A 24428-nucleotide genomic window follows, 5' to 3' on the forward strand; every position below is an offset into this window, starting at 1 on the left:
TGCGCTGCGGAGCACGCCCTGTGCTTCAGGCAGATGTCCGCAAGCCTTGCGCGCCCGGCAGGAGGTCCCGCCTGGCACACAAGCCTTGCGGGCAGCAGCCTGTTCTGGGGGCTGGGGCGGGGGAAGCCCGAGCTTCCCCCGCCTCTAGCCCCGCGCCTGGGGGGGAAAAATAATTTCCCCCCTTTATTCCCCCCCCCCCCCAAATCTAGGTGCGTCCTATGGGCCTGTGCGTCCTATAGGGCGAAAAATACGGTAATTTGTTTTTGTGACTGTGTGGATCCCAGTTCAGCTACTGATTGATTGATTGATTGATTGTTGACTGTGGAAATGGATAAAAGCCCCCCATCCAAACAATGACTATCATCAGTGCAGGGAAGAAGAAAAAATTACTTTAATTTTACCATCTACAATACTGTTTTATTTATTTTATATTGCTGTACATCAATTATTGCTTTCATTTTATGGATCAATGGTCTTGTTAGATAGTATAATTCATGTTAAATTGCTGTTTTAGGGGTTGTTTTTAAATGTCTGGAACGGATTGATCCGTTTTGCATTACTTTCTATGCGCCTTGGTTTTGGAACGCTTTGGTTTTGGAACAGACTTCCGGAATTAAGTTTGAGAACCAAGATACCACTGTATTGTTTTGCCCTTGCATCCACATCTCTGTTATAAGTTGGCTGTTCAAGAGCCCTTAACATCTAACAGAGACAGAAGGGGATTTCATTCGGAGAAACAAAGTATTCACAATCTGCTTCCTTCCCTCCTGTTTCTCAGTTGCTCCAGTTAAGGTATCAGGAGTGATTATGTGCATGTGATTTCTTGTTGATTTGCACTTACCTAAGGACCTAGAACTTGCCGATCAGAAGGTTGGCGGTTCGAATCCCCGCAACGGGGTGAGCTCCCGTTGCTCGTTCCCTGCTTCTGCCAACCTAGCAGTTCAAAAGCACATTGAAGTGCAAGTAGATAAATAGGTACCACTCCAGCAGGAAGGTAAACGGCGTTTCCGTGCGCTGCTCTGGTTCGCCAGAAGCGGCTTAGTCCTGCTGGCCACATGACTCGGAAGCTGTACGCTGGCTCCCTCGGCCAATAACGCGAGATGAGCGCCGCAACCCCAGAGTCGTCCGCGACTTACCTATTGGTCAGGGGTCCCTTTACCTTTACCTTTAAGGACCCTAGAGGCAGTCACGAAGATTCCCCACCTGACTATGAACAGAATGGGTCCACCCATTAGACAAAGGGAATGCCTTGCCTAGCCGATGGATGGAAAGCAGTGGTGGATCACATTCCTTTTGCCTTCCTGCCATTTCCTCCTGCCTGAGAACCAGCCTGCTTCTGTTTGACCAGCTGGCTACCTAGCTGATGGGATGCCTTCTGCCTCTTCCACTGCTACTCGCCAGGCAGCAACAGGCTACTAGGCTTCTAGAAGTGTTGCCGCCATCTGTCTGCCATAGCAAGAGCGAAGGGTCCTTCCTCGCATTGTTGATGCCATGGGAGAGCTCCATAGTTTATTATAGCAAAACTGACCAATGTTTGCGTGGCGAGTTCCCGCCCCCCACCAGGATAAATAAAGACACGAGACACCATAGTTTAAGGTTAATGGGCGAATTAGGCCACAACTTTATTGAATTCAGGAATGAGAGGCATTGGCTTAGGCATTGGTCCTAACGACTATCCGGCTCCAGCCCACTTGCTGGAGACACGGGGAAGGGTTAACACTATATCGGGGGAGTCTCCCGCTGAGGCACGTCTACTAGGAGCTCCCCCGGGTCACCGCTCTGGGGCGTGCCTTTGGCCCACACCTCCATAGGCTTCGGACAGGGCCACGCCCCCCGGAGTCTTTTAACGGACCACCCTTCGTTCACTGGGGGGAGGTGATGGCGTTCCTCCCCCACACACATCCTCTTAACCCCTTCTTACCAATGCCTACCGCCAATGCCGAAAAGTTGTGACGAGTTGCTACGAGGTAGGCGAAAAACCAAATGGCTGAAATTGCCAATTGGGAAAAATTCCTACCATGCCCCTTGCGGCGACAGACCGAAGTCCATAGCAAAGTCAGAGACCTACCTAAAGCCTACCTAAAGGGAGGGAGGGTGGGAAAACGTGAGGGCTAGCCGGCGAAAAGAGGGCGAGTCCCCTCTGCGTCGGCCCTAAATAGGGCAGGTCACGCACCCCCCCCCAGCCAGCCAATTGGCTGGCTGGGGGGGCAGACACGGCCGGGATTCCCCTGCTCTCGACGGGGGGGCTGAAACCAGCCCCCGCTCAAGTGGGGGGTGGGCGTGAATCCCGCAACCCCACCTCCTGGGCAGGCCGGAAATGGCTTTGTCACTGCAAAGGTGGCAGTTCCTATGCACTCTCAAGTCTTCACTCTGAGGAAGAGCCCTTTCTTCTTCAGAGTGAAATGGCTTCACAAGCAGGAGCTGGTGTGCAGAGAGGTGATAGTGACTGGTCTGTCTTGCCTCAAGTGGCAAAATGTCCTGTTTTGGCCCTGACTGTAAGAGAAGCCCTCAAATTTGAGAATGTAATCATGCAAGCTGATTGAACAAGCCGTTTCTCCCTCATCCCACAAGCATAGAATTGAAAAGTCACTTCCTTTCTATAGAAGGATGCCCTTGGAATAAGGGAGCAGCTGTCCCTCAAGTTGATGTGAGCATGCTTGAAGTTTGGGACTTATCTGGATGTTCTTTTTTTAAAAAATATATTTATTAAGATTTTTGAATTTAATACAATAAAAAAACAAAAAGTCAAAAAGAAAAAAAGAGAAACAAAAAGCAAAAAAAAAATTTAAAAACACATAAAATTCACAAAACCTATTTTTCAATAACATATTTCCCTGACCTCCTCATACCCCCCTTTCTTGTATTCCAATTCAAATTGTTAATTCAGCAAATCCTTATCCATAATTTTTAACCTATTTCTATGCTTAATTTAACATATTATTATTTTACTTTTTCTCTTTCATTCATTTCCTCAATTTATTTTTGCTAACCTTATTTTCCTTTAATTTAGTCCGTTTTAAAACAAACCAATTTTACCTTATCCAAACTTCAACATCAACACTTGTACCTCAATACACATTCTTAAAACATTCTTTCTAAAGTCGACCCAGGTTCCCTTCCACGAATTTCCCAAATTTCATACCCATTACCAAAACAAAATGAAAGCAAAAACACATTATAATTATGTACCCTTTGGATTCCCAAGCCCCACACCCCCCTTTCCCGGTTTCAGTCCCCCACAAATATCCACCAGTCTTAATCTAGTATTAGCCTGGAGACCTCACATCCGAGGCTCTTAATTCTCTCTCAATTCCTCTCTGCTGGTTTTTCTGATAGTCCTTAAAATTAAACACCAAATCTCGGAGAAGCTCTGGCCCTTCAGGATCCATATTTCTTCCAACCAGTCCTCCATACTTAAAGGTGGGGCCCATGGATGTTCTTAATGTACAGATCTGGTGGCATAAGTCATGTATCTTCCTGAGCTTCCTTAGGAGGTGGATTCTGCAGTGAGTACTGAGGGGGAGACACTGGGCTTGCCACTTCTCTCCCCCCCCCATGGTTTATCTTTCCTGGACATAAAGTGATTTCATCCTAATGAATTGCAAACAAGTTATGAAGCTAGATCTTGGTAGTAAATTGGAAGCTTGGTGGGTGGGAGATGAGATATTAGGACTTAATGTGTCTCTTCCTGTCAAGATCATCACAATACTAGACCTTTCTTGTTGGAATAGAGGTACCAGCTGCTGTGCACATCTTTTTAAATGCTACAGAAGGAGAGAAAGTGGCAAAGCATCCTATGAATAGTGCTAGGTATTGAAGCTTCCCTAGATGAATGCAGTATAAAACAGAGGCTGTAGAAAAAAATGCTTAATTCTAGTTTAGATTCAGTAGAGATAAGGGACCCCGTGGGTTCTAGCGAAGGCTTCTGCAGGCATATGTTTGTCTCTGGGTGTCATGTTGGCAGTGGACATTCTCAACAACAGAGGCCCATTTTCAACTTTTGAAACTGCTTCTAGGGCCAGTACGGATAAGACCAAGCTTGTGTTAATGATTATTAGCAATCGCAATTAAATCCATATTCAATTTTATTAAAAACCAAGGCAATGAAGACTGCAGTTGAAGAATCTTGGAATTGTAATGCAGGAATCTCAGCTAGATCATCCATGACAGACAGCTATCCAACCTCCGCTTGAAACCTCCAAGGAAGGAGGGTCCATCACCTCTTGTTCGAGTCTGTTCCACTGCTGAACAGCTCTTACTGTCAGAAACGTCTTCCTGGTTAGTTGGAGTCTCATTTCTTGTAATTTGAAGCCATTGGTTTGGGTCCTACCCATGTGAGAGCCCTTTAGATATTTGAAGGTGGCTATCATATCTCTTCTCAGTCTCCTCTTTACCAGGCTAAACAATATCCAACTCCCTCAACCACTCCTCATAAAGCTTGGTTTCCAGAACCTTGATCATCTTGGTTGCCCTCCTCTGCACATGTTCCAGCTTGTCAATATCAGATGAGTTTGAACAAGGGCTTAAAGAAACATGTCACAAAGATCCCAACTTCAGGAGTTGCTGTACGGCTTTGAGGACACAACTAGACATGATCCATGAACATGGGTGTGATCTCTCACATTTAAAAAGGGGGAAGCATGATATGTAGTATTTTAAACCTATACATTAAGGCACATTCTGTTTTCAGGATGTTTAATGGATCATTTCCCTTACAACCTAAAAAACTTAGCTGCTGCTTTCTGTCTTTGCACACTGAATGTAAATCCAATTTCTGTGAATTTTGCTGTCCAAGGGAGAGAGGATAAAACTGAGTCATTGTCTTGCTGAGCTGCTAGATCCATACTGCTTTGCTTTGCTATCAGGTGACCAGTCAGCTATATAGAAATTCTGCCTGGCTGCTAAGGGCGAGAATCTTTTCAGTTCTTGGAAGAAGAGACAGCAACAAAAAATGACTGATTAAGTAATACTCCGGTGCCTGTGTCTTGGAATGTATGCCCAAAATCACTTTCTGCAAGCTGCTGCTGAGCTCTCCTGGCTGGAGAGATGATTGCACCAATGAAGCCAACAGTTCACGCATCTCCAGGTAAAAACTAGACGAGAGAACAGTAACCTAAAAGATGCCTAGTAATAGATTAGTCGCCAGTATTTCTGAAGTTCAAGGTGCTGTGTACCTGAAACAGTTGAAACTCAGTTATTCTACTTATTCATTCCAGGAGAGATTAATAATAAATACTTAATGCTTATTAATGCTATGGATGAATAATAGATTTTACGTGTTGGTGCACTAGGATAATGACCTCTTTAGTTGTGTAGTGCAGCTAAGTCTTAAAATGATTGCTAGAGGGCTCAGACTTCTCCTTGAGCAGGATTGAGCCCCCTTTATCTGATGAGATATCAGCTGTGAACCTCGGTTATTCAAAGAATCTGCAATGCACCAATTGGGTTAAGTCAGCAGAATACATCTATTTTCGATGGGAGAAGGGAAAACTTTTGAAGCAGTTCCAGTGAAACAGATGGAGTTATCAAATTATCTCAATCTTTCACATTGGAGGTCTATTTGGAAGATAGGTAGGAGCTGTAGGTTAAGGTGCCTGATAAGTCAGACGATTCAAGTTAGTTTTTTCTATGTTACTTTTCTGATTTCTTGTTAGCATGGAGAGACAAAACTTCTAGCTTTCGTTAACTATTGAAGGATGATCCTGAGAATCCCTACTTTATCCAAAAACTGTAATTCTCAGAGTTACTGGGGGAGAGTGATTGATCATTTTCAAGTATTCGGTTTAGATCTGTGCCATAAGCTGAGAATGCTGTGGCCTATGGAACACATCATACATTTAAAGCACATGTCTTCCTTGAAAGAATCCCGGGAACTATTGCTTTTCCCTAACAGAGCTGCAATTCCTAGCTCTTTAAACAAACTACAGTTCCCAGAATTCTTTAGGAAAAAATCACATGCTTTAAATGTGTGTTGAATGTGCTTTAAATGTATTGTGTGAATTTGCCTTGAGTCACAAATATCTGAAATGAGATACTGAAATTCTAAAACTATAATTTAACATCTAGGTAAATGGTCTTGTTTCCGGATGCCAGCAGTAGGTCTGACCTGTCATATGTATGCTGTTTCATATGCTAAGTTACTTTTTAAACTGATGATATTGTATTGTAGAACAGTTACAGTTTTTCATTTATCTTTAAACAAAAGAACAAAACTTCATTGGCTTTTAAATCAGTGAAGGGGAGGCTCTTGCAAAATGCAACAGGTATAGTAGAGATTACAGCATTGAGTAATAGTGTGGGGAGGAATTGAGCAGGGGTGCTTCATAGGGGAATCAGGGTATTCCAAGCAGTTCCCTGATTTGCATCTGTAACGGTCTGTGTAACCTCCGAGGTCCTTGCCACCCCCATATTATATTACATAGAGATGGATAACTTTCTTCCTTTAAAATCTGTGCAGTTGAAATTAAGAATCACGGCTCCAGGTCCTGTGCACCTAATGCCAAGTTTGGCCCTAGAACAAATTTATCTGTTTAAAACGTAAATCCCTGTAGAGCAAGGATTAACTGGAGTATGGACACATAATCTTAACTCTCAGTACACTGGGTCCATAATCCCTGCATTTTTATTCTTAGAAAAGCATTTGCCATCCCACACGAAATAAATCTCTTTAGAAAGGTTTTTAAGTTTTTGTCATTTGAACAGGTGGCTTGTTCCTTTTCTCATAAGTAAATGCAGGACAAAAGGATTAACACCCCGTTTCCAGAGAGCGACCCCTCCTGATTTCCCTACCCATAGATTCGGGGATAGAACAAGTTGATGCCTTGCTGATGAAAGTAGGCAGTGCCCTACATCTGATTTATTTTAATAGATACTTGTTGCTAAAATAGATCCTGTCTCATGCAGATGACCTTGTTTTTCAGATTTTCTTCTTAAATCTTCATATTAGCCAAGTGTGCTGTTTAACTAAATTGAGTTTAACTAAGGTTAAATATTTTAATTGATTGGTTGATCAACTGATGTTCTAGTTGTTTACATCAGGGGCAAATTTTAATTGATGGGTCAAGAGTCAGTCGTGCACTTCTATTTTAAAGAGTCTTTTGGCAATTGTATGTAGTATGAAATGAATAAGAAAATGTTAAAGATGACCTTATAACAAGGAGTAGTACCTTTACCTGTAAGTTACCTGATAGTTCAGTGCCTCAAACAGGAATCCATTTCCCAGCCCTGGCAATATGCACGTTTATTAAATCTAATTGATTTAGCCAAAAGATCCAATGGCAAATGGGACTAATCAAAACAGTCCTTTGATTGATGGATGTTAGGAAAGAGTGGAGGAGGCAGGGGAACGGATCCAGCTGGTGGATCTGACTGCCTATGAACTTTCAGGTGGTTTAAACTGCCACTGGTTTAAATAAGGTTGATTAAATCGGCCTAAAATTAAAACAATTTGACGAACAATTTGAGTCCTTCGTTGGAGAAGGCAAGGCAGAACATGTTAGCTATCTTCATATTAGGAAACAAACCCATGTAACAGGCTTGTAAGTTGCCACTGTGCAGTGGCAAGTAAAGATCACCTTTAGCTGATTAGGGGTTCCAAAACCAAACCGTGACCCTATTGTGGTCTGCAAACTTCCAATGAGCTGTCCTGAACTCAACCAATTGGAAGGCTGCATCATGAATGTGCTTGATTTTTGTGGAAGACTCTTTGTTGCCCAGTGGTAATGAATTGACTCAGCATGGCATCAGCATAGGTTTCATAGTTTTACACAGTTTTACACAGATGTAAGTCCTACAGACATCGGTTAGATTCATTCATGGTCAGTTGTGAGTGGAGTTGCAGCCTTAAACCATCTTTATTTATGGAGTTGGGTCATAGTTCAGTGGTAGAGCACATATTCAGAAGGTACCAGGATCATTCGTTAGCATTCCCAGTTAAATAGGTTAATGAGGAACGGCTAAGGGAGCTGGGCATGTTTAGCCTGGAGAAGAGGAGGTTAAGGGGTGATATGATAGCCATGTTCAAATATATAAAAGGATGTCACATAGAGGAGGGAGAAAGGTTGTTTTCTGCTGCTCCAGAGAAGCGGACACGGAGCAATGGATCCAAACTGCAGGAAAGAAGATTCCACCTAAACATTAGGAAGAACTTCCTGACAGTAAGAGCTGTTTGACAGTGGGATTTGCTGCCAAGGAGTGTGGTGGAGTCTCCTTCTTTGGAGGTCTTTAAGCAGAGGCTTGACAACCATATGTCAGGAGTGCTCTGATGGTGTTTCCTGCTTGGCAGGGGGTTGGACTCGATGGCCCTTGTGGTCTCTTCCAACTCTATGATTCTATGATTCTAGGTTTCAGGTAGCAGTGCTGAGAAAGGCCTCTACCTGAGAGCATGCAAAATACTGCTAGTTAGACCCACGGTGTTCTCTCAGCGGAAAGCAGTTTCGTATGTTCATATATTTGGTAATCCTACTCAGTGGCTTGAGTGATATCCTGACACACACTAATTAATCTTTGTAGCGCCTCTAAGCATTAGACGTTTTAAAAAGTTACTGAAGCAAGGTGGTTTTTATTGGATTTTGAGATCCTGCTGCAGCCCTAAGGATTTGGTTAACATGCTTTGGAAACATAAAAGCTCAAGCATGTCCTTAATTATGAAACAGCTTAAACATGAGCTGGAAACTTGTTCCACCATGATTAGAGGATAGTTTTTATTTTTAAAAAATACCAACACCTTTACCTTGACAATTACTCTTTTTATATTTGGAATGTGTACAAGAATATGGATTGCTATGGATTATATCAGCAGCTCACTTGGGACATCACTTCCTGAAAAGAAACATAAATGTTTAAGTTCTTGGTTCATGAATTGGTTTAAAGAAAAACAAAGGGGAAACAGGACAGAACAGAGTTAGCAGATAACATTCAACATGGCGTAGCTAAACATCTAATCAGCAGCCATTGTGGTTGTACTTAGATTATTTATGAATAGTAATAATAACTTTTCCTCTTATGGTACCAATAAAACAATATAAAGTATTGGTATAGTAATGAACCTGGGAAGGGGCTTCAAAATGAAGATAGTAATTTATGTTTAAAGTTAAATTGAGCCAAAAAGTGAGGCAAATGCTGTTGGGTGTGTGAAATAGTTGTATTGTTGATAGATGTGTTGTTGTTTGGTACACCTTAGGATGCAACTGGAAACGGGCTCTTGCTTGGTTGACTGCTGAGCAAAAATTGCCTCCAGGACCGGGGTAGAAGGTCCCAGTGCCGTCACATGGAGGGAAACTGCTGCTGGTAGCTGTTGGGAGAAGAGTCCCCTTACTTGCAGAAGGCTCAAGGTGCTCTTAGCCAGGCAGCAGCATCCCTTTGCCTCCCGTGCCATCAGCTTAAGGGGATTGTGTCCCCCACGTCCCGTCCACCCCAGCAGTGGCATCTTCCTCCTGCCCCATAACTCTCAGCATGGCACATCACCAGCCATGACTGGCAGACAAGTGGCTAGTAAAATATTTAATGGTCTCAAAACTTCTGCAGACTTACTTTCAAGGTTGGCTTTGGGGTCAGGATGCATTGGAAATGGGAATGATGGTTCTTTTCATTCTACGCTTTGGGGATACCTTAACAAAAAGCTGTGAATCTCAGATCAAGGCCTTGGGAAAGGCATCTCGTACTCTTGAACCATTGTATGCGCTGTAGCCCGCCATACTTTTAATAAGGCACATTTCAAAGTACCCTGTATTTCAAGCAAGAGAGAGCAAAGGGAGTTTATACCTTTCCCTGCCTGTAGGATATGCAGAGAAAACTGCAAATAGGTTCCTTTCATCAAACCAATGTAATATATAACCTTTGATTATGTCCTTAAGGCTCACCTTTTATAGCTATATCACGGATGCCGCAAAGAGATTGGGATAGATGGACATTTCATAAAATGTTTTAAAATGCACATTTTATTCTAGTCTGGGAAGCTGCAGTGCCAGCAGCTGCAAATCTTGTCAAAAGCTTTATGAATTGGATTAAAAACAAAAGAGGGGAGAAGTGAACTTGAATGAGAGAGAGCACAAAGACCTTAAAAAAAACCAACCGTGAGCAAAGGGAGGCTACCGCCATTTTGAGCTGCATAAGTACTTCTGTGCCTGAATGGGATAGTTGTTCTCTTCAGCAGTTTTAACTTCCTTCATAGGATTGTTATGGGGCCACAGTAGCATAACTGAGCTCTTTGGAGAAATGACAGGATGCAATTATGGTAATAATATTCCACACTTCTCCAACTGCTGATGTCAGCAGGTGATGTTGGGTTTTTTTAGTGACAAAGCCCTGCACTTGCAGGGGAAATGCTGTATAGTTTCCACAGAAATGCTGGCTGAAGGATAACTGTCCAGAGCTTACACGGAAGTAAATATCTGGAGATCTTGTGATGAGGAAGATAAATCATAACTGTAAACTCCTTCAGAGGATCTCTGTGTTGCTCCTAATAACACTGAGGATTTTTATAGTGCACTTTCTGAATATTCAAATTACTTCACATACATTATCCCAGTGCCCAGTGGTCTTCTAATTGGCACAGCAGGCCAAGAAGCTCAGAGTAAGCCAAAATGCTTTCATGACATTGCATTTGCCCACACATTGCAAGCGCTTCGAAAAGTCTTGGAACATAATTTGGTTTGCTGCTTTCCCAATTATAGCCTGAAATATGTTATCGGAAGAATCCACCACTGCGTTAGAGGGGGGGAAAGCAGGGCAGATGTCCTTGAGCAGCTGCTGGTACACGGGCTCTTTTTAATCCACCCACCCAAGTCTGGCATTACAAGTACCATCTGGGTCTAAAATGCCCCCAGAATGGTGCCACTGTGGAGCATTTTGGGAAAATAAAAATGGTGGACATATAAAAATGGTGGTGCTGTTGCTGCCTGTTCCATTGCCTGAGAGGGCCCACCAGCAAAGGAGGGTGCCCACCAGAGGGCACTTTGCCCAGGGCCCCATCAAACCAGAACCAGTCCTGAAAAAGAGAATACAGATTTTGAGAAGCAGAATTCCAATTATGTTATTTGGGTCAGGATGAGGATTCAAAGAGGAATCTTTGAATCATAGAATCGTAGAGATGGAAGGGATCATGGAGTCATCTAGTCCAACCCCCTGCGATGCAGGAATCTCAACTAAAGCATCAATGACAGATGGCCATCCAACCTCTGCTTAAAAACCTCCAAGGAAGGAGAGTCCACAACCTCCCGAGGGAGACCGTTTCACTGTCAAAAGTTCTTCCCCATGTTTAGTCAGAATCACCTTGAAGCCATTCAGAGCAGGAGAAAACAAGCTTGTTCCATCTTCCATGTGACAGAGATATTTGAAGATGACTATCATATCTGCTCCCAGTCTCCTCTTTTTTAGGCTAAACCAGTGATGGCCAAACTTGGCCCTCCAGCTGTTTTGGGACTACAACTCCCATCATCCCTAGCTAACAGAACCAGTGGTCAGGGATGATGGGAACTGTAGTCCCAAAACAGCTGGAGGGCCAAGTTTGGCCATCACTGGGTTAAACATACCCAGCTCGTTCAACAGCTGCCCATATGGCTTGGCTTGTAGACCCTTGATTATCTTAGTTGTCCTCCTCTGCACTGAATAAATTGAATAAATGTTTTCTGTAAAATATCAAGGTATAAAGACATGGGAGGAAGCTGTAGCTCAAGTGGTAGTGTGCATGCTTTGCATGCAAAGGGTCCCAGGTTTGATCGCCGGTATCTCCAGTTAAGGCTGGGAAAGACTTTTTCCTGAAACCCAAGAGTAAAGGTAAAGGTAAAGGGACCCCTGACCATTAGGTCCAGTCGTGACCGACTCTGGGGTTGCGGCGCTCATCTCGCTTTATTGGCCGAGGGAGCTAGCGTACAGCTTCTGGGTCATGTGGCCAGCATGACAAAGCCGCTTCTGGTGAACCAGAGCAGCGCATGGAAACGCCGTTTACCTTCCTGCCGGAGTGGTACCTATTTATCTACTTGCACTTGACGTGCTTTCGAACTGCTAGGTTGGCAGGAGCAGGGACCAAGCAACGGGAGCTCACCCCGTCGTGGGGATTCGAACCACCGACCTTCTGATCGGCAAGTCCTAGGCTCTGTGGTTTAACCCACAGCGCCACCCACGTCCCGAAACCCAAGAGAGCTGGTGCCAATTAAGGTTAACAGTACTGAACCAGATGGGCCAACAGTCTGACTTGGTGTAAGACAGTTTTCTAAGTTTCTATGCATTTAGAAGGGCTGATATTTTTGAGCAGCAGTGCTGGGGCCTTTGATATGCTCCAACATGAGTGACAGCCTCTTCTCTGGAATATGTAACATGAACACACCAGGTTTGATGATCTCCATCCCTGAGATAGCAGGAGAAATTACTGGCATTTGTAGCTGGCCATTAGCTGTTGGAATGCTGTTTAAATGCCAGGCACAGCCAATTAGGCTTGGTGACAGATAGCAGCGCCTGGAGTGATGTGGGAACCAAGGCCCAGTCAATCTGTCAAGTTCACTCAGTACACCTTAATGGTGCCAAGTTTTGCCTTCCTAGCATGACTTGGAAATTGTGTGAATTGAGGTCGAACATTCTCTTCCTCCTAAGGGACAATTACATATGATGCCCATGATATCGGCCACAAGGGTCACTGGGTAACTTTAGGCAGGTCAGCCTTTCCCATTCTAATCTACCTAACTGGGGTGGGTGTGTGTGTGTGTGTGTGTGTGTGTGTGTGTGTGTAAGGATAAAACATTCTCTGGAGTGCCTTGGAGGAATTTGCAGACTGCAAATTATTAATATATGCCCCATATGATCAGTTGGAATATTTAGGAATTATGGGAAATGCCTAATTAAGCGGAGCTTGCAGCAGCGAAGCCTCTGGTTGTGATTGCTTGAGCTAATATGTGGTAGCTCAGAATATTCTGTAGTTTTAGGGAGCAGCATAATGTGCACTCCCAGCTCTCTAGAGGAAGGGAATTTTTGGCTGGGATCAAAACATCACATTGGGCGCAGCCAAGGACTGGGAAGAGGTGCAGGGACATGCAGTCTAGAGCAGGAGTCAGCAACCTTTTCCAGCCATGGGCCGGTCCACTGTCCCTCAGACCTTGCTGGGGGCTGGACTATATTTTGAAAAAAACAATAATAATGAATGAATTTCTATGCCCCACAAATAACCCAGAAATGCGTTTTAAATAAAAGCACACATTCTACTCATGTAAAAACACGAGGCAGGCCCCCCAAATAACCCAGAGATGCATTTTAAATAAAAGGACACATTCTACTCATGTAAAAACACGCTGATTCCCGGACTGTTCGCAGGCCGGATTGAGAAGGCAATTGGGCCACATCTGACCCCTGGGCCTTAGGTTGGCTACCCCTGGTCTAGAGGAAAGGAAGCCAAAAGAAGGGTGTAATGAGCTAATAAAGAGGAACCCGAGGAAAAGACCTGTTGGAGAGCAAGGCTTGAGGGAACGGAGAAAGGGAACTGCAGCAAAGGCTAGTCATAGATGGTGCTCTGAAGAAACGCAAGGCCTGAGCATTCATGTTCAGGAGATGCTGAATAGCAGAAAGTGAGCAGAATGTTTTGAGGTGTGGTTTGGCTGCAGGATAGTAAAGTGGGACAGAGCAGCCCCAAAACAGTTCATAAGAGTCGGAGACTAGAGGGGTTGTGCACTATTGTCAGGAAAGGGAGGAAGCCAAGGTGGGGATTCTGCACACTGTGGCTTCTGCTTTCACTAAGGTATTTCAGCCTCACAATTCTAAGGGAGAATGAGGTTCATAAAGCAGTAGATGGCAGTTTGGGCTGAGTTTCATTTATTGATCTGAGCCAACCAGCCAATTCTTTGGCTGCAGATGCTGTCACTGGTATCTTTGGTGAGTTTCCTTTCCAGGCGCAGTACATCTTGGGGATACTGCCATCAGTTCTAGTCTCAGCTACAGTGGGTTCGTGGGAACCAGGTCGCCGTCCTCTCTGAACCTGTGTTTCCCTCCTCTCATAAACTAGTCACATGTCTCCTGTCGCTACGTTATTCCTCCTTTGCTCTTTCTGAAATCATCTGTAAATAACAGTCTCTTTGGTGCTTTGCACAGTTGCTTCTGTGACAGATTTTTATTTAAATTAAAGATGATATGTTTGCAAGGGAGCTTTTATATTTAACTATTTAGAACAGGGTTTTGTTTTTGTTTTCAGGGGGAACTGAATATTTCACCAGCAGTCTACATTTTTTCCAACCTGTCCAAATCAGCTTGTTTGCTTTGCAATATCTGGAATGAAGCTGTGAAGCTTTTGTCTCTCACCCACCCCAGTTTTCTGTCATCACTCGGTTTGTGGAAAGCCATTTCCCTGAGGTGGATCACTTTGGGAAGCTCCTGTGGTATTTCAGGAATCTTTCTGTTCTTTGCAGGTTAAACAAGTTTAGAGCCTCTCAGATTACTAGAAATATGTTCCATTAACACTGAAAACACAAATGAAGCTGGAGTTTTAACTCATTCCTAATTGTGGGCAGCAACATCATTTTGGGAAAGCCTTAGTAATGAAAGCATGGGATGTGGATCCCGTTTTGTATTCCATCATAAAAGCAGAATATTTCTCAATTGTACAATGTTAGATTTAATGCTTTAGCGTAAATAGGAATTACTGCCGAATGTGTCGAGAGAGATCTTGTAAATGGGCATTCTTTCTGTGGAAATGTGCCATTCGCAACAGAACTATAAGTTTTCTGAGATGCTCAGAGAATAGTTGATATATTCAATGCCACTTTGTGGAAGTGATGAAAGGAAAGAGAAAGAACCATCAAGTCGCATTGCTCGGTCCCAGAACGGGAAGCACAAGGTGAAGAAAATGTTACTTTCCATTGGACATACTTCTGTTGGTTGAAGAGTATGCTAACAACAAACATTTTACTGAATAGTCAAGGGCCAAAATGAATATTAAAAAATGAATATGTACAATTGAGTTGCACTGATTTCTGCTTCAAGTAGAATGAGTCACTCAAAGCCTGCATAGTCCTGTCCTTGTGTGTGTATGCAAATGCTTGGGGGTGCCAAACTGGGTCTTTGACCTGGGTGGAAAAAAGCCAAGTTTTGTTCCCTGATTTATGTTTCATCATGCTCCCACTGATGGCATCAGAACCATACTGGAGTTTCTGAAATTTGAAGAGCTTGGAGGGAAATTCACAACAAACAAACAATAAAAAAACCAGTTTGTATTAACTGAACCCAATTCCAAATTGAGGCGACAGGAATTCACCCATCAATACTCTGCTGTATAAGTTCAGTCCCATCTCCACAGCACAGCAGCTTCTGCAGATGTACTTCTGCTTCTGCAGCCCTAATGATGGTTTTAGAATTCAGAAATCACTCTGAGCCATAATTAAGCTTCAGGTTGGTTTTGTTTTGATGAGCGTTTGAGAAGGGGGTGGAGGTAACTTCCAGCTTATAAATGTCTGCTTGGTTAGCTTCATAGCAGCATGCATTCAGCATCCCAAGAATTGTCCGGAGGCTTTTTCCCTGGGATTTTCCTTGTGAGCAGTAGCAGAGGGTGGGCTCGTCAAAGCTGCCGTTCCGACTTCTGGCAGAGGGGAGGGGGGAAGTCTGAGGGCACAAGGGCTGTTGCATAAGTAGGAAAAGAACAGAGGCTTATCACAAATCTACATTGCGCTGTGGGGTGGAGACATGCACCACAAGGAAGGAGAGATTGTGCATCTGCTGAATCGGAAGGAAGAAAATAGGAATATCCTAGTTTTGAGGACGTGCAGGAGGAGCTGGCAGTAGTGGGAAGCGTGTGCTCAGCTTGTCTTCAGCCCATGATTAAATTACAGCGCCAGGCAAAGGGATCTTTCCTCTACGCAGTATCTCTCTGCAACTCTGGATAGGCAGGTGGGAATTGTGGGGTTCTTTTAAATGATTCAGACTTGATGTTTTGTTCTCTGCAGTGGTATTGTCATGTCTTTAATGTAGTGCATTAGCAGCAAAAGTCTGGAGTGTAGAGGCGCTTATTCCCCCCACCCCCTTCTCTCAGCATATTAAAAAAAGGATGTTTTTGTCCCGTATGTGCAGCAACAAGATAGTAGAACACCCTCCTGATCCTTGACTTCTTCCCCTTGCTTTTGAAAAGCTCCCGTTCAACACTTGACAATAAGCAGAGTGGGTGCCTGTGTTTCACTTACTTGTCGAGAGTTGTTTGCTTCCCTGAGTTGCGGGGAAAGTGCCGGGTGGAAATAGTCCTCCACTTGCCTCAGTGTCACGTAAAACTTTTTGTCATTGAGTTTGCCTTCCTGTCAGAAGTCTGGCGCTCCTCATTTTGGTATCCACTCGGTTCAGATTGGATTAGATGGCATCGTGTTACACGGACTGCAGTTTCTCCGTAGTTGAGCGGCAGTTTAAAGGGAGCTGTTCTTTCATGAGCTCATGTTTTGGCTGCCGGACGCCGCCTTCTCTTACTCACATGCGCACACCCCTTTGGGGAGAGGAAAACGAAAAGTCCGTCCCTGTTAGTTTGCCTTGGTTCACACACACACACACACACACACGGGATTCCGGCACTCTCCTCTGCCGTGGGAGAGAACGAGCGCAAGAGAAAGGGTAGCTATTGTTCGACTGCCCGGAGCCAGGGAACTGGATAGAGAAGCTTGGCCTCAGTTTTTGTCCTGGCTTTTCTTCATTCCACACTGTCCAAGGCAGAGGACAGGCAAGGAGTGTGGCTGCCGAAAGCGGTGCTGTTAGACGGGGGCTGGCATGCCGGCAGGACCATGACTGAGGCACCGGCAAGGTCACAGCATGCAGGTTTCAGGTAAGGTTCCCATCAGCAAAAACTTTAGGGGCATACCAGAAAGCCTGTGGAGGGGCGGGGAATGTTGCATTTTTCTTTCCTAAAAATAGGTGCTTTCCTATACCATCTGCCTTGTATCAAACAGCTGTTTTTCCCCTTTTATCAGTGACTTTCATATCCTAAGTGAAAAGTTGAGAGAGAAGAGCCATTGCTCCCTTTCTGCTTCCTTTTGAAATCTGAAAGTGTTTTGATATCGCTTTCCAGAGCCTACTCTTGGTTTTACAAGTAGCACCAGCAGCACAATCCTATGCATATCTGCACACAAATAGATTTGCTGAGTTCAGTGGGACTTACATTTAGGTGTTTATAGGATTGTGGCCTTAACTGTGTTATACATTTGCTAAATATGGAAGTTGAATGAGCGAGCTACAACAGGTACAGTGCTGGTTCAGTATGAAAACAACTTTTCTTCTCCTTTCAATACGTCATTAACAACACATGAGAGTTTCCAGAAAGAAGTTGCTGTAATAAAATAGTGTGTTTGCTTATTCCAGGCCTTTTAAAATAGAGTTATTGGCCTAAAGCTTCATAGAGGCTGGTATATAAGGGTAAAAAAAAAAACCCCACTATTTTTACATATAAAATACTTGCAGTTGTGTTTAAAATATGCAGCCCGCAGCTGGCATGATTAACATGTAATCAGTGTCAAATTGTACCAGGCAAAGCTTCCTGCTTTTCTGTGGAAGTGGAAAAATAAAAGCTGTTCCGGAAACTTAAAAAGTTGTTCATAGTTTGTGTTCATGTTATGAAGTCTCCTGTTAAGCACTGTGATCTTCTAAAATACAACCTGGTTGGTCCCTGTCAGATAGATCAGAATTTATTTTTCTGTGCATTTTGTGCTAGAAAGTTAATTCAACTTATGCTAGATTTGTAGAGTTAATCAAGGTGTTTCTGAAGGTAATGGCAAAATGGCTACCCATGCTATGTGTTGAAATTGCTTCTATTTTCTGAATCAAGCTCATATATTTTTATGGGTGAAAAATAAATGTAGAGCTTACTGAAAGTCAGATCCTCTTCCTAATAGTTGGAGAGCAAGGAATGTTAAGAAGGGGGAGATGGTCATCTGACACAAGGTCATCCCTGTATCAAAAATCACCACTTATCTTTCAGCTCTAGTTTTCCAGTACATGCCTGGTGGTGACCTTTGCTCCCTGGCTCTGTCACTCAGCCATCAGATTTCCTTCTCTGCCCTTTCTCTCCAAATGCCCTCTTTGCTTAAAATTGCCTCCCAGAACACCCAGGTGCTGATGCTTTTTTTCTGTCCATCAGATTCCTCCCTAAAACATATATTTCCAATGTAATCTCCCTAGTCCTCATCCCCTACTGAAATGAAGCCCTAGTACACGCAACTGAACACACATTCTTCTCTTCCCTTCCTTATCCTCATTCCTATCTTCCTCCCCAACCCCCATTAGCCTCTCTCTCAGCAAATTTTAAATCACAGGTGAATAGCCTGTGGCCCTAGGACAGCATGCGATCTTTGGTCTAATTTCATATGGGTGTCAATGGGGCAGACGAGAGAAGAAAGTGTGACCCCACCCACTCGCTTTTGTCTCCATCCCTAACCACTGCCAATATATGGCCCCAAGATATCCCTGAAGAAATTCAGTCCTCCCCACTCCCATTTTAGATTACAGGGCAGGGACCTACCTGACTTGTGTTTTTAAAGCATCATGGAGCATACTATATGAACAACAACAATAAAAATATGCATTCATTTAATTTCACGTATGAGTCACTTCCTACAAAACATCTCAAAGTGATTTGACAATAAAAAATGTATGTGAAAACAATGTTAGATCCAATTACAGTTGTTGTTGTTGTTGTTGTTGTTGTTGTTTAGTCTTTTAGTCGTGTCCGACTCTTCGTGACCCCCATGGACCAGAGTACACCAGGCACTCCTGTCTTCCACTGCCTCCCGCTACTCATGTTTGTAGCTTCGAGAACACTGTCCAACCATCTCGTCCTCTGTCGTCCTCTTCTCCTTGTGCCCTCCATCTTTCCCAGCATCAGGGTCTTTTCCAGGGGGTCTTCTCTTCTCATGAGGTGGCCAAAGTATTGGAGCCTCAACTTCAGGATCTGTCCTTCCAGTGAGCACTCAGGGCTGATTTCCTTCAGGATGGATAGGTTGGATCTTCTTGCAGTCCATGGGACTCTCAAGAGTCTCCTCCAGCACCAGAATTCAAAAGCATCAATTCTTTGGCGATCAGCCTTCTTTATGGCCCAGTTCTCACTTCCATACATCACTACTGGTAAAACCATAGCTTGAACTATATGGACCTTTGTCAACAAGGTGATGTTTCTGCTTTTTGAGATGCTGTCTAGGTTTGCCATTGCTTTTCTCCCAAGAAGCAGGCGTCTTTTAATTTTGTGACTGCTGTCACCATCTGCAGTGATCATGGATCCCAAGAAAGTAAAATCTCTCACTGCCTCCATTTCTTCCCCTTCTAAAACCTCCATTTGGAAAAGTGCGGTGCCTGTAATGCAACAGGAGGGAGTTCCAAAGGGTAGTTGCCTCCACACAAAGGCCCTGTAGCAAGATCATATGCAGTGGACCTCCTGATGAGGATGCGTGTCTGCAGGAGGTCCTCTCCTACAAAGCACAGTGGTCAGTTGGCTATAGATGGAGTGAGACAATCTTTTGGCTATCCTGGTCCCGAGCTGTATAGGGCTTTGCGTATCAGGACCAACTAATTGAACTTAGCCCAGTAACTGATTGGAAGACACGTTGTTGTTGTTGTTGTTGTTGTTGTTGTTGTTGTTGTTGTTGTTGTTGTTGTATTTAGCCCCCCCCCCCTTTGTCCAAGAACCAGGACTCAAGGCTGCTCACAAAAGCTAAAACAAACATGGCCAAAACACAGGAATCTAAAAATATCTCTCCCATCCTTCTGGCAGAATTATGGCCTGCCAAGCAGGTCCCTCCTGTGTAGCTATTAAAAGCAGAAGCAAAAGACACATGCTACATGTCAGCATGGCTGAATGTGGTCACGGAGGCAACAGTTGACGCCTTCAACGTTAGCCCTTCATTTTCCTTTAATAGCCTTTCTGGCTGCAAAGTTGTCGCTGGCAAGTTGGAAAAGAGGGCAGACACCATCACTTGCCTCTATGCCATAGGCCAGGAGTTCTCCAGTGCGGTGAGCCTCCCTACGTTTAGGAAAAACCTGATTGCTGCAGGAGAGGAGCAGCTAAGGCAGAGTTCGCTTCTCATGTGGAGCGAGAAGGACTATGGTCAGTGTCTTTCTATGAGGAGAACAAGGAGGGGCATCTGGAAAATGCACCCAGCGCAGTAAGCCATGATGTTGGGTGGGTACAGCACCCCATTAGTGCTACTGACTGAGAAGGGGCAGTACAATGTATCTGTCTTCTGCCTTGGAAGAACCTTACTGGAGCACAGAATCCCGTGTGGTCTGCAGCAAAGGTCACAGCTGGGTATAGAATGATAGGACAGGACTTTAGCCGTGGGGTCTTAAGATCTAGAAATAAACACAAGAGAGTTAGCGTTGAACAGGGCAATAATATGTTGTTATTTCAGTTACATGTTCTTAGATATAGTTGCAGTGAGGTTTAATAGATTTCACAGAATTGTAGGATTGACTAGTCATCTAGTCCAACCCCAGCAACGCAGGAATCCTCCCCACAGCTGCCCCTGATCTCTTACGCCTGAGGCCTTTATCTCAATGATCCGTTCAGTAAAGGGAAAGGGACCCCTGACCATTAGGTCTAGTCGTGACCGACTCTGGGGTTGCGGCGCTCATCTCGCTTTATTGGCCGAGGGAGCCGGCGTACAGCTTCCGGGTCATGTGGCCAGCATGACTAAGCCGCTTCTGGCGAACCAGAGCAGCACACGGAAACGCCGTTTACCTTCCCGCCGGAGCGGTACCTATTTATCTACTTGCACTTTCACGTGCTTTTGAACTGCTAGGTTGGCAGGAGCAGGGACAGAGCAATGGGAGCTCACCCCGTCACAGGGATTCGAACCGCCGACCTTCTGATCAGCAAGTCCTAGGCTCTGTGGTTTAACCCACAGCGCCACCTGCATTCCTCCATTCAGTAGCTCCATGCAATAGTTCAGTAGCTCCATGCAATCCATTCAGTATGCAATCCGTTCAGTAGCTGCATGCAATAGGTTAGTAGTTGCTGCTTTCCTAAGACTGTTCAGTTGGTTAGTGTGTGAGGTGAGTTTTGAACGAATGCAGCTGATAGATTAGCCACTATACAACATCAGTTCCGTGTAATTTATTTTGGCTTTTTAATGTTGGATTATTTAGTTTGCCTCTCAGGTTAATTATAAAAGCAAGTGGAGAAGTACGATATAATCCCTATACAAATTTGTAAAATAAACAAGGCACAAACCTAGCTACAGGGAGAATGATAAAAAGTGGCCGTTGTGAGAACTTTCACTTTCTCAACTATCCATTCTGTGTGCTATTGATTGCATGTCTATGGCTCTAAATTTTAGGAGAAACCAGATCCTTATCCACACACCCACACTCACAAACTCTGCACTACGCTGTCCAAGCACTGACATTTGGCTAATTGGTGCTTGGGAAGTGCCTTCAAGCCCCGCTTTTACCTGCCCCACACCTGGTGCCATAGAGGGCTGGTGTGCCTGGCTCGACTGAAACAGCTCAGTGGGCCTCATTAGGAATGTGAGCCGCTGGTTCTCCATCCTGATTGAAAGCAGCAATAGGTAGAGCTAAGAATGATAGTAACCAAACCTTGTAACACATTGTGCATGTATTTAGAGAACAGCACAATTGTAGTTGCGTAGATTTTCAGCAGCAGATGAAATTCCCTTTTCTGCACACTGAGGCTCCATCCCCTTTGCTTCTGGTCACCTTATGTGTAAAGTTTTCATGTTGGCAATTTCAACGTGTCATCTTAAATTCTGCATTCTTCCTTAAAACACCTCTAATATATTGAACTCAGGTCCAGAGTTATGATGGCTATGCAGTCAAAATGGTGCTACTGATAAACAACAGAGAGGTATCGGCAGGCTCAGGGGAACCCCAAGATTTATTGAAGTACCAAAAAAGAAAATTAGAGCCTAGCCCTCCTGCCCCCAAGGACTGAGCATACTCAGTAGCCACAGAACACTAAATATCTGTATCAACACTTGAGTGAAGGAAGGGAATGGAAAACCAGGGAGGAGACAGAATGGTTCATCCTGAAAGAATGCATCGCTGGCTAGAATACTGAACAGAAACAGTCAGCACTGCAACATTATGTTGCAGGTCTCATTTGCATATAATGTGTATTGAAATGTGTGGGGTGGCTTTTTTCCTACCTTGGCTGATAGCATATTCCTATTGTTTGACTTTTCCAACTTAGTCATGTGGCTTCTTGGCCAGTACTGTCTACTTTGGGACATACAATTCCAGTCCCACCTTTAAAAGTTCCCTCTCCAGGGGACATAATGGCAACCTCTGTTGTTTTGAACAGAGGATTGGGGATTATTTTAACAATGCTGGCCCTTCATTAGCCATGGAAGCGTCTATTACGACATAAGGCCACTCCTTTTCTTTCCTGCCTTCTCCTGAACTGGCTTCTTGCTAAACAGGCTGCTTGATAGTCATTTTTGTTATGTGGGCACCTGTTCAAAAAGAAGTGGAACTAACTCGGGCAGGTAACATAAAGTTAATGAAGCGGCCCTTGAAAATTCTCAAAAGCAATGGTGAGTTTCAGTGGTGAGTTTCCAAACAATTAAAATGACCTTTGCATGAAGAGGCTGTGTGGTTTGCCTTTTCTTGGTCAGTACTGCTGGTGCCCCTCAATAGCTGAAGGTACTCCAGACCAGCTGCCCCACTCAACTCAACCCATAATCATTACTTGTAAGAATGCTTCTAAGTCAGTAAATGCAAATAAGCTCATCAGTACAAATGCTCCCCTTGACAGTCCTTTTCCCAGAGGAGTCTTTGAGGAAGCGTACCTAATTTGACTGACTTTATCAGAATGCATAACTGGGCCCAGTGGCTTGTAAAGCTCAAATTTCATATGCTAAACTTGAGGCAAACCTGGAAGTGCTACGAAGGGTGCCCCGAGCCAATCCTGGCTCCCTGATTAATGCGCCTGTATGCTGTGCTTGTCAGCCAGTTAGCACTCTGAAGTCGCTTATGCAACGGGAACCGAATCCGACAATCAGCCCATCTGGCTTGGTGCTGACTGGCAGCAGCTCTTCAGGATTCAGAAGGTGTTCTTTTCCAGCCCTTCCGAGAGACTTTGGGACCTTCTTGCAAATCAGATGTTATTCCCCTGAGTAAAAGGTTTTTCTCTCCATTCATTATTATGTGTTCCCTTAACGCACCATGTGTCATGTGTAAACCTAAACACATCAGTCACTATATTGTTTCCACATGGGAAAAGGGAAGTTGAGGGAAGACGTCTTGCCTAAGGATATATAGTGAGCCCATGGAGCCATTCACCCATCAAAAACCATTGAAAAAATTCCCCATTGACGGACATATTAAAGAATTAAAACAAACAGAGCCACACAAAAGAGAATTATCCACACCTCTTAACACAGTGAGACTGTGTTGGAATTTGAAGTAATTGTTTCCTGTCTTTCAAGTTATTTACACACACACACTGCCTTGAGTATTTTTGCCAGATGCACTGTCCTCATGCACCTGGCTCAGGAAGGCGTACACACTGGAGCATAACTGTGAAAACTGCAAACTCACCAGCATTTTGTTGATTATGATATGGAAGTGGTTTAATTTGGTAGTAATGTTACCAGCGACCATTGCAAAAAGTGAATTCTCTCTTAGTCCCTGTGCTGTGGTGCTGCCTCATAGCTAGTGAAGACATTACGATTGATGGCGTTAAGACAGACACGGACGGCATTTGCTCTTAATTTTCTTTTTCAGGGAGCTGCTCTGCTTTAGGGAATTAATGACGCAGGCTGTGCCTTACCGATCTCTGCAGCTGGGCCAATTGCAGCAGAGCTGAGGAGGAGCTTCGCACTCAGCTGATTCCAGCAATCCTCTGATTTCCTTAGTATCTGAAAGGATCAGGCAAGGACAAGAGGGGTGGAGCAGGACTGATGACTGACATAACGTATTCCACCCTCAACTTTGAGAAATCTGCCTGGCTCATGCAGAGCAAGCAAGCTAGTTTGACTTGTTATGGGCATGGTAACCAACTTCAGGTCCTATTATTACCCATCAGCTCCTCAATATATTTTTCACAGAGGAATGCTTTATTGAGGAGCTGATGGGTAATAATAGGACTTTCAGATTATGAGAAAGTGAATGTCACTCAAGGCAGCATAATACAACAGCAGTGGGGCCCTGAAGAATATGGAATGGCTCTTAAGCTAATCTGTCTGTTGCAGGTAGACAATACTATTTCAGGGGCATTATAAAGCACCTCTTAATTTCCACGAGGGCTAGAAACTTGCCAACTCTTTCTATCAGGGTCTCCCCCCAGCTCAGATTCCCAGAGGAGCTGCACATCTTAGTGTACACGCTTCATGTTCCATATTTGGCAGAGTGGCTGGTGTAATGCAGATTTCCTTCTAGATCAGGGGTCGGCAACCTAAGGCCCATGGGTCACAAGCAGCCCACGGGCGTCATTTAACCGGCCAACGAGCTGCCCCCGAACCGAACCGAGCCAC

At 44.2% G+C, this 24428-nt stretch overlaps 1 protein-coding gene across 8 annotated transcripts in view; it reads left to right on the forward strand.

Annotated features, from left to right (window-relative positions):
- The window catches only part of RASAL2 (RAS protein activator like 2), a 228769-nt gene that overhangs the window by 110026 nt on the left and 94315 nt on the right, over positions 1–24428 (forward strand). The window contains exon 1 of one of the 8 annotated variants that reach the window (XM_053391260.1): positions 15760–15861. The exons of 6 other annotated variants lie outside the window; for them this stretch is intronic. Coding sequence is in view for 1 of the 2 variants with exons in the window: in XM_053391259.1 (XP_053247234.1) it covers positions 16762–16774 (13 nt within the window). In the remaining variant the exon portion in view is untranslated. Of the gene's footprint in view, positions 1–15759; positions 15862–16392; positions 16775–24428 lie in introns of those variants that run through there. One more of the 8 variants, XM_053391259.1, reaches the window with a different exon arrangement.

Source organism: Podarcis raffonei, chromosome 6, assembly GCF_027172205.1.
Source record: "Podarcis raffonei isolate rPodRaf1 chromosome 6, rPodRaf1.pri, whole genome shotgun sequence".
Taxonomy (NCBI): domain Eukaryota; kingdom Metazoa; phylum Chordata; class Lepidosauria; order Squamata; family Lacertidae; genus Podarcis; species Podarcis raffonei.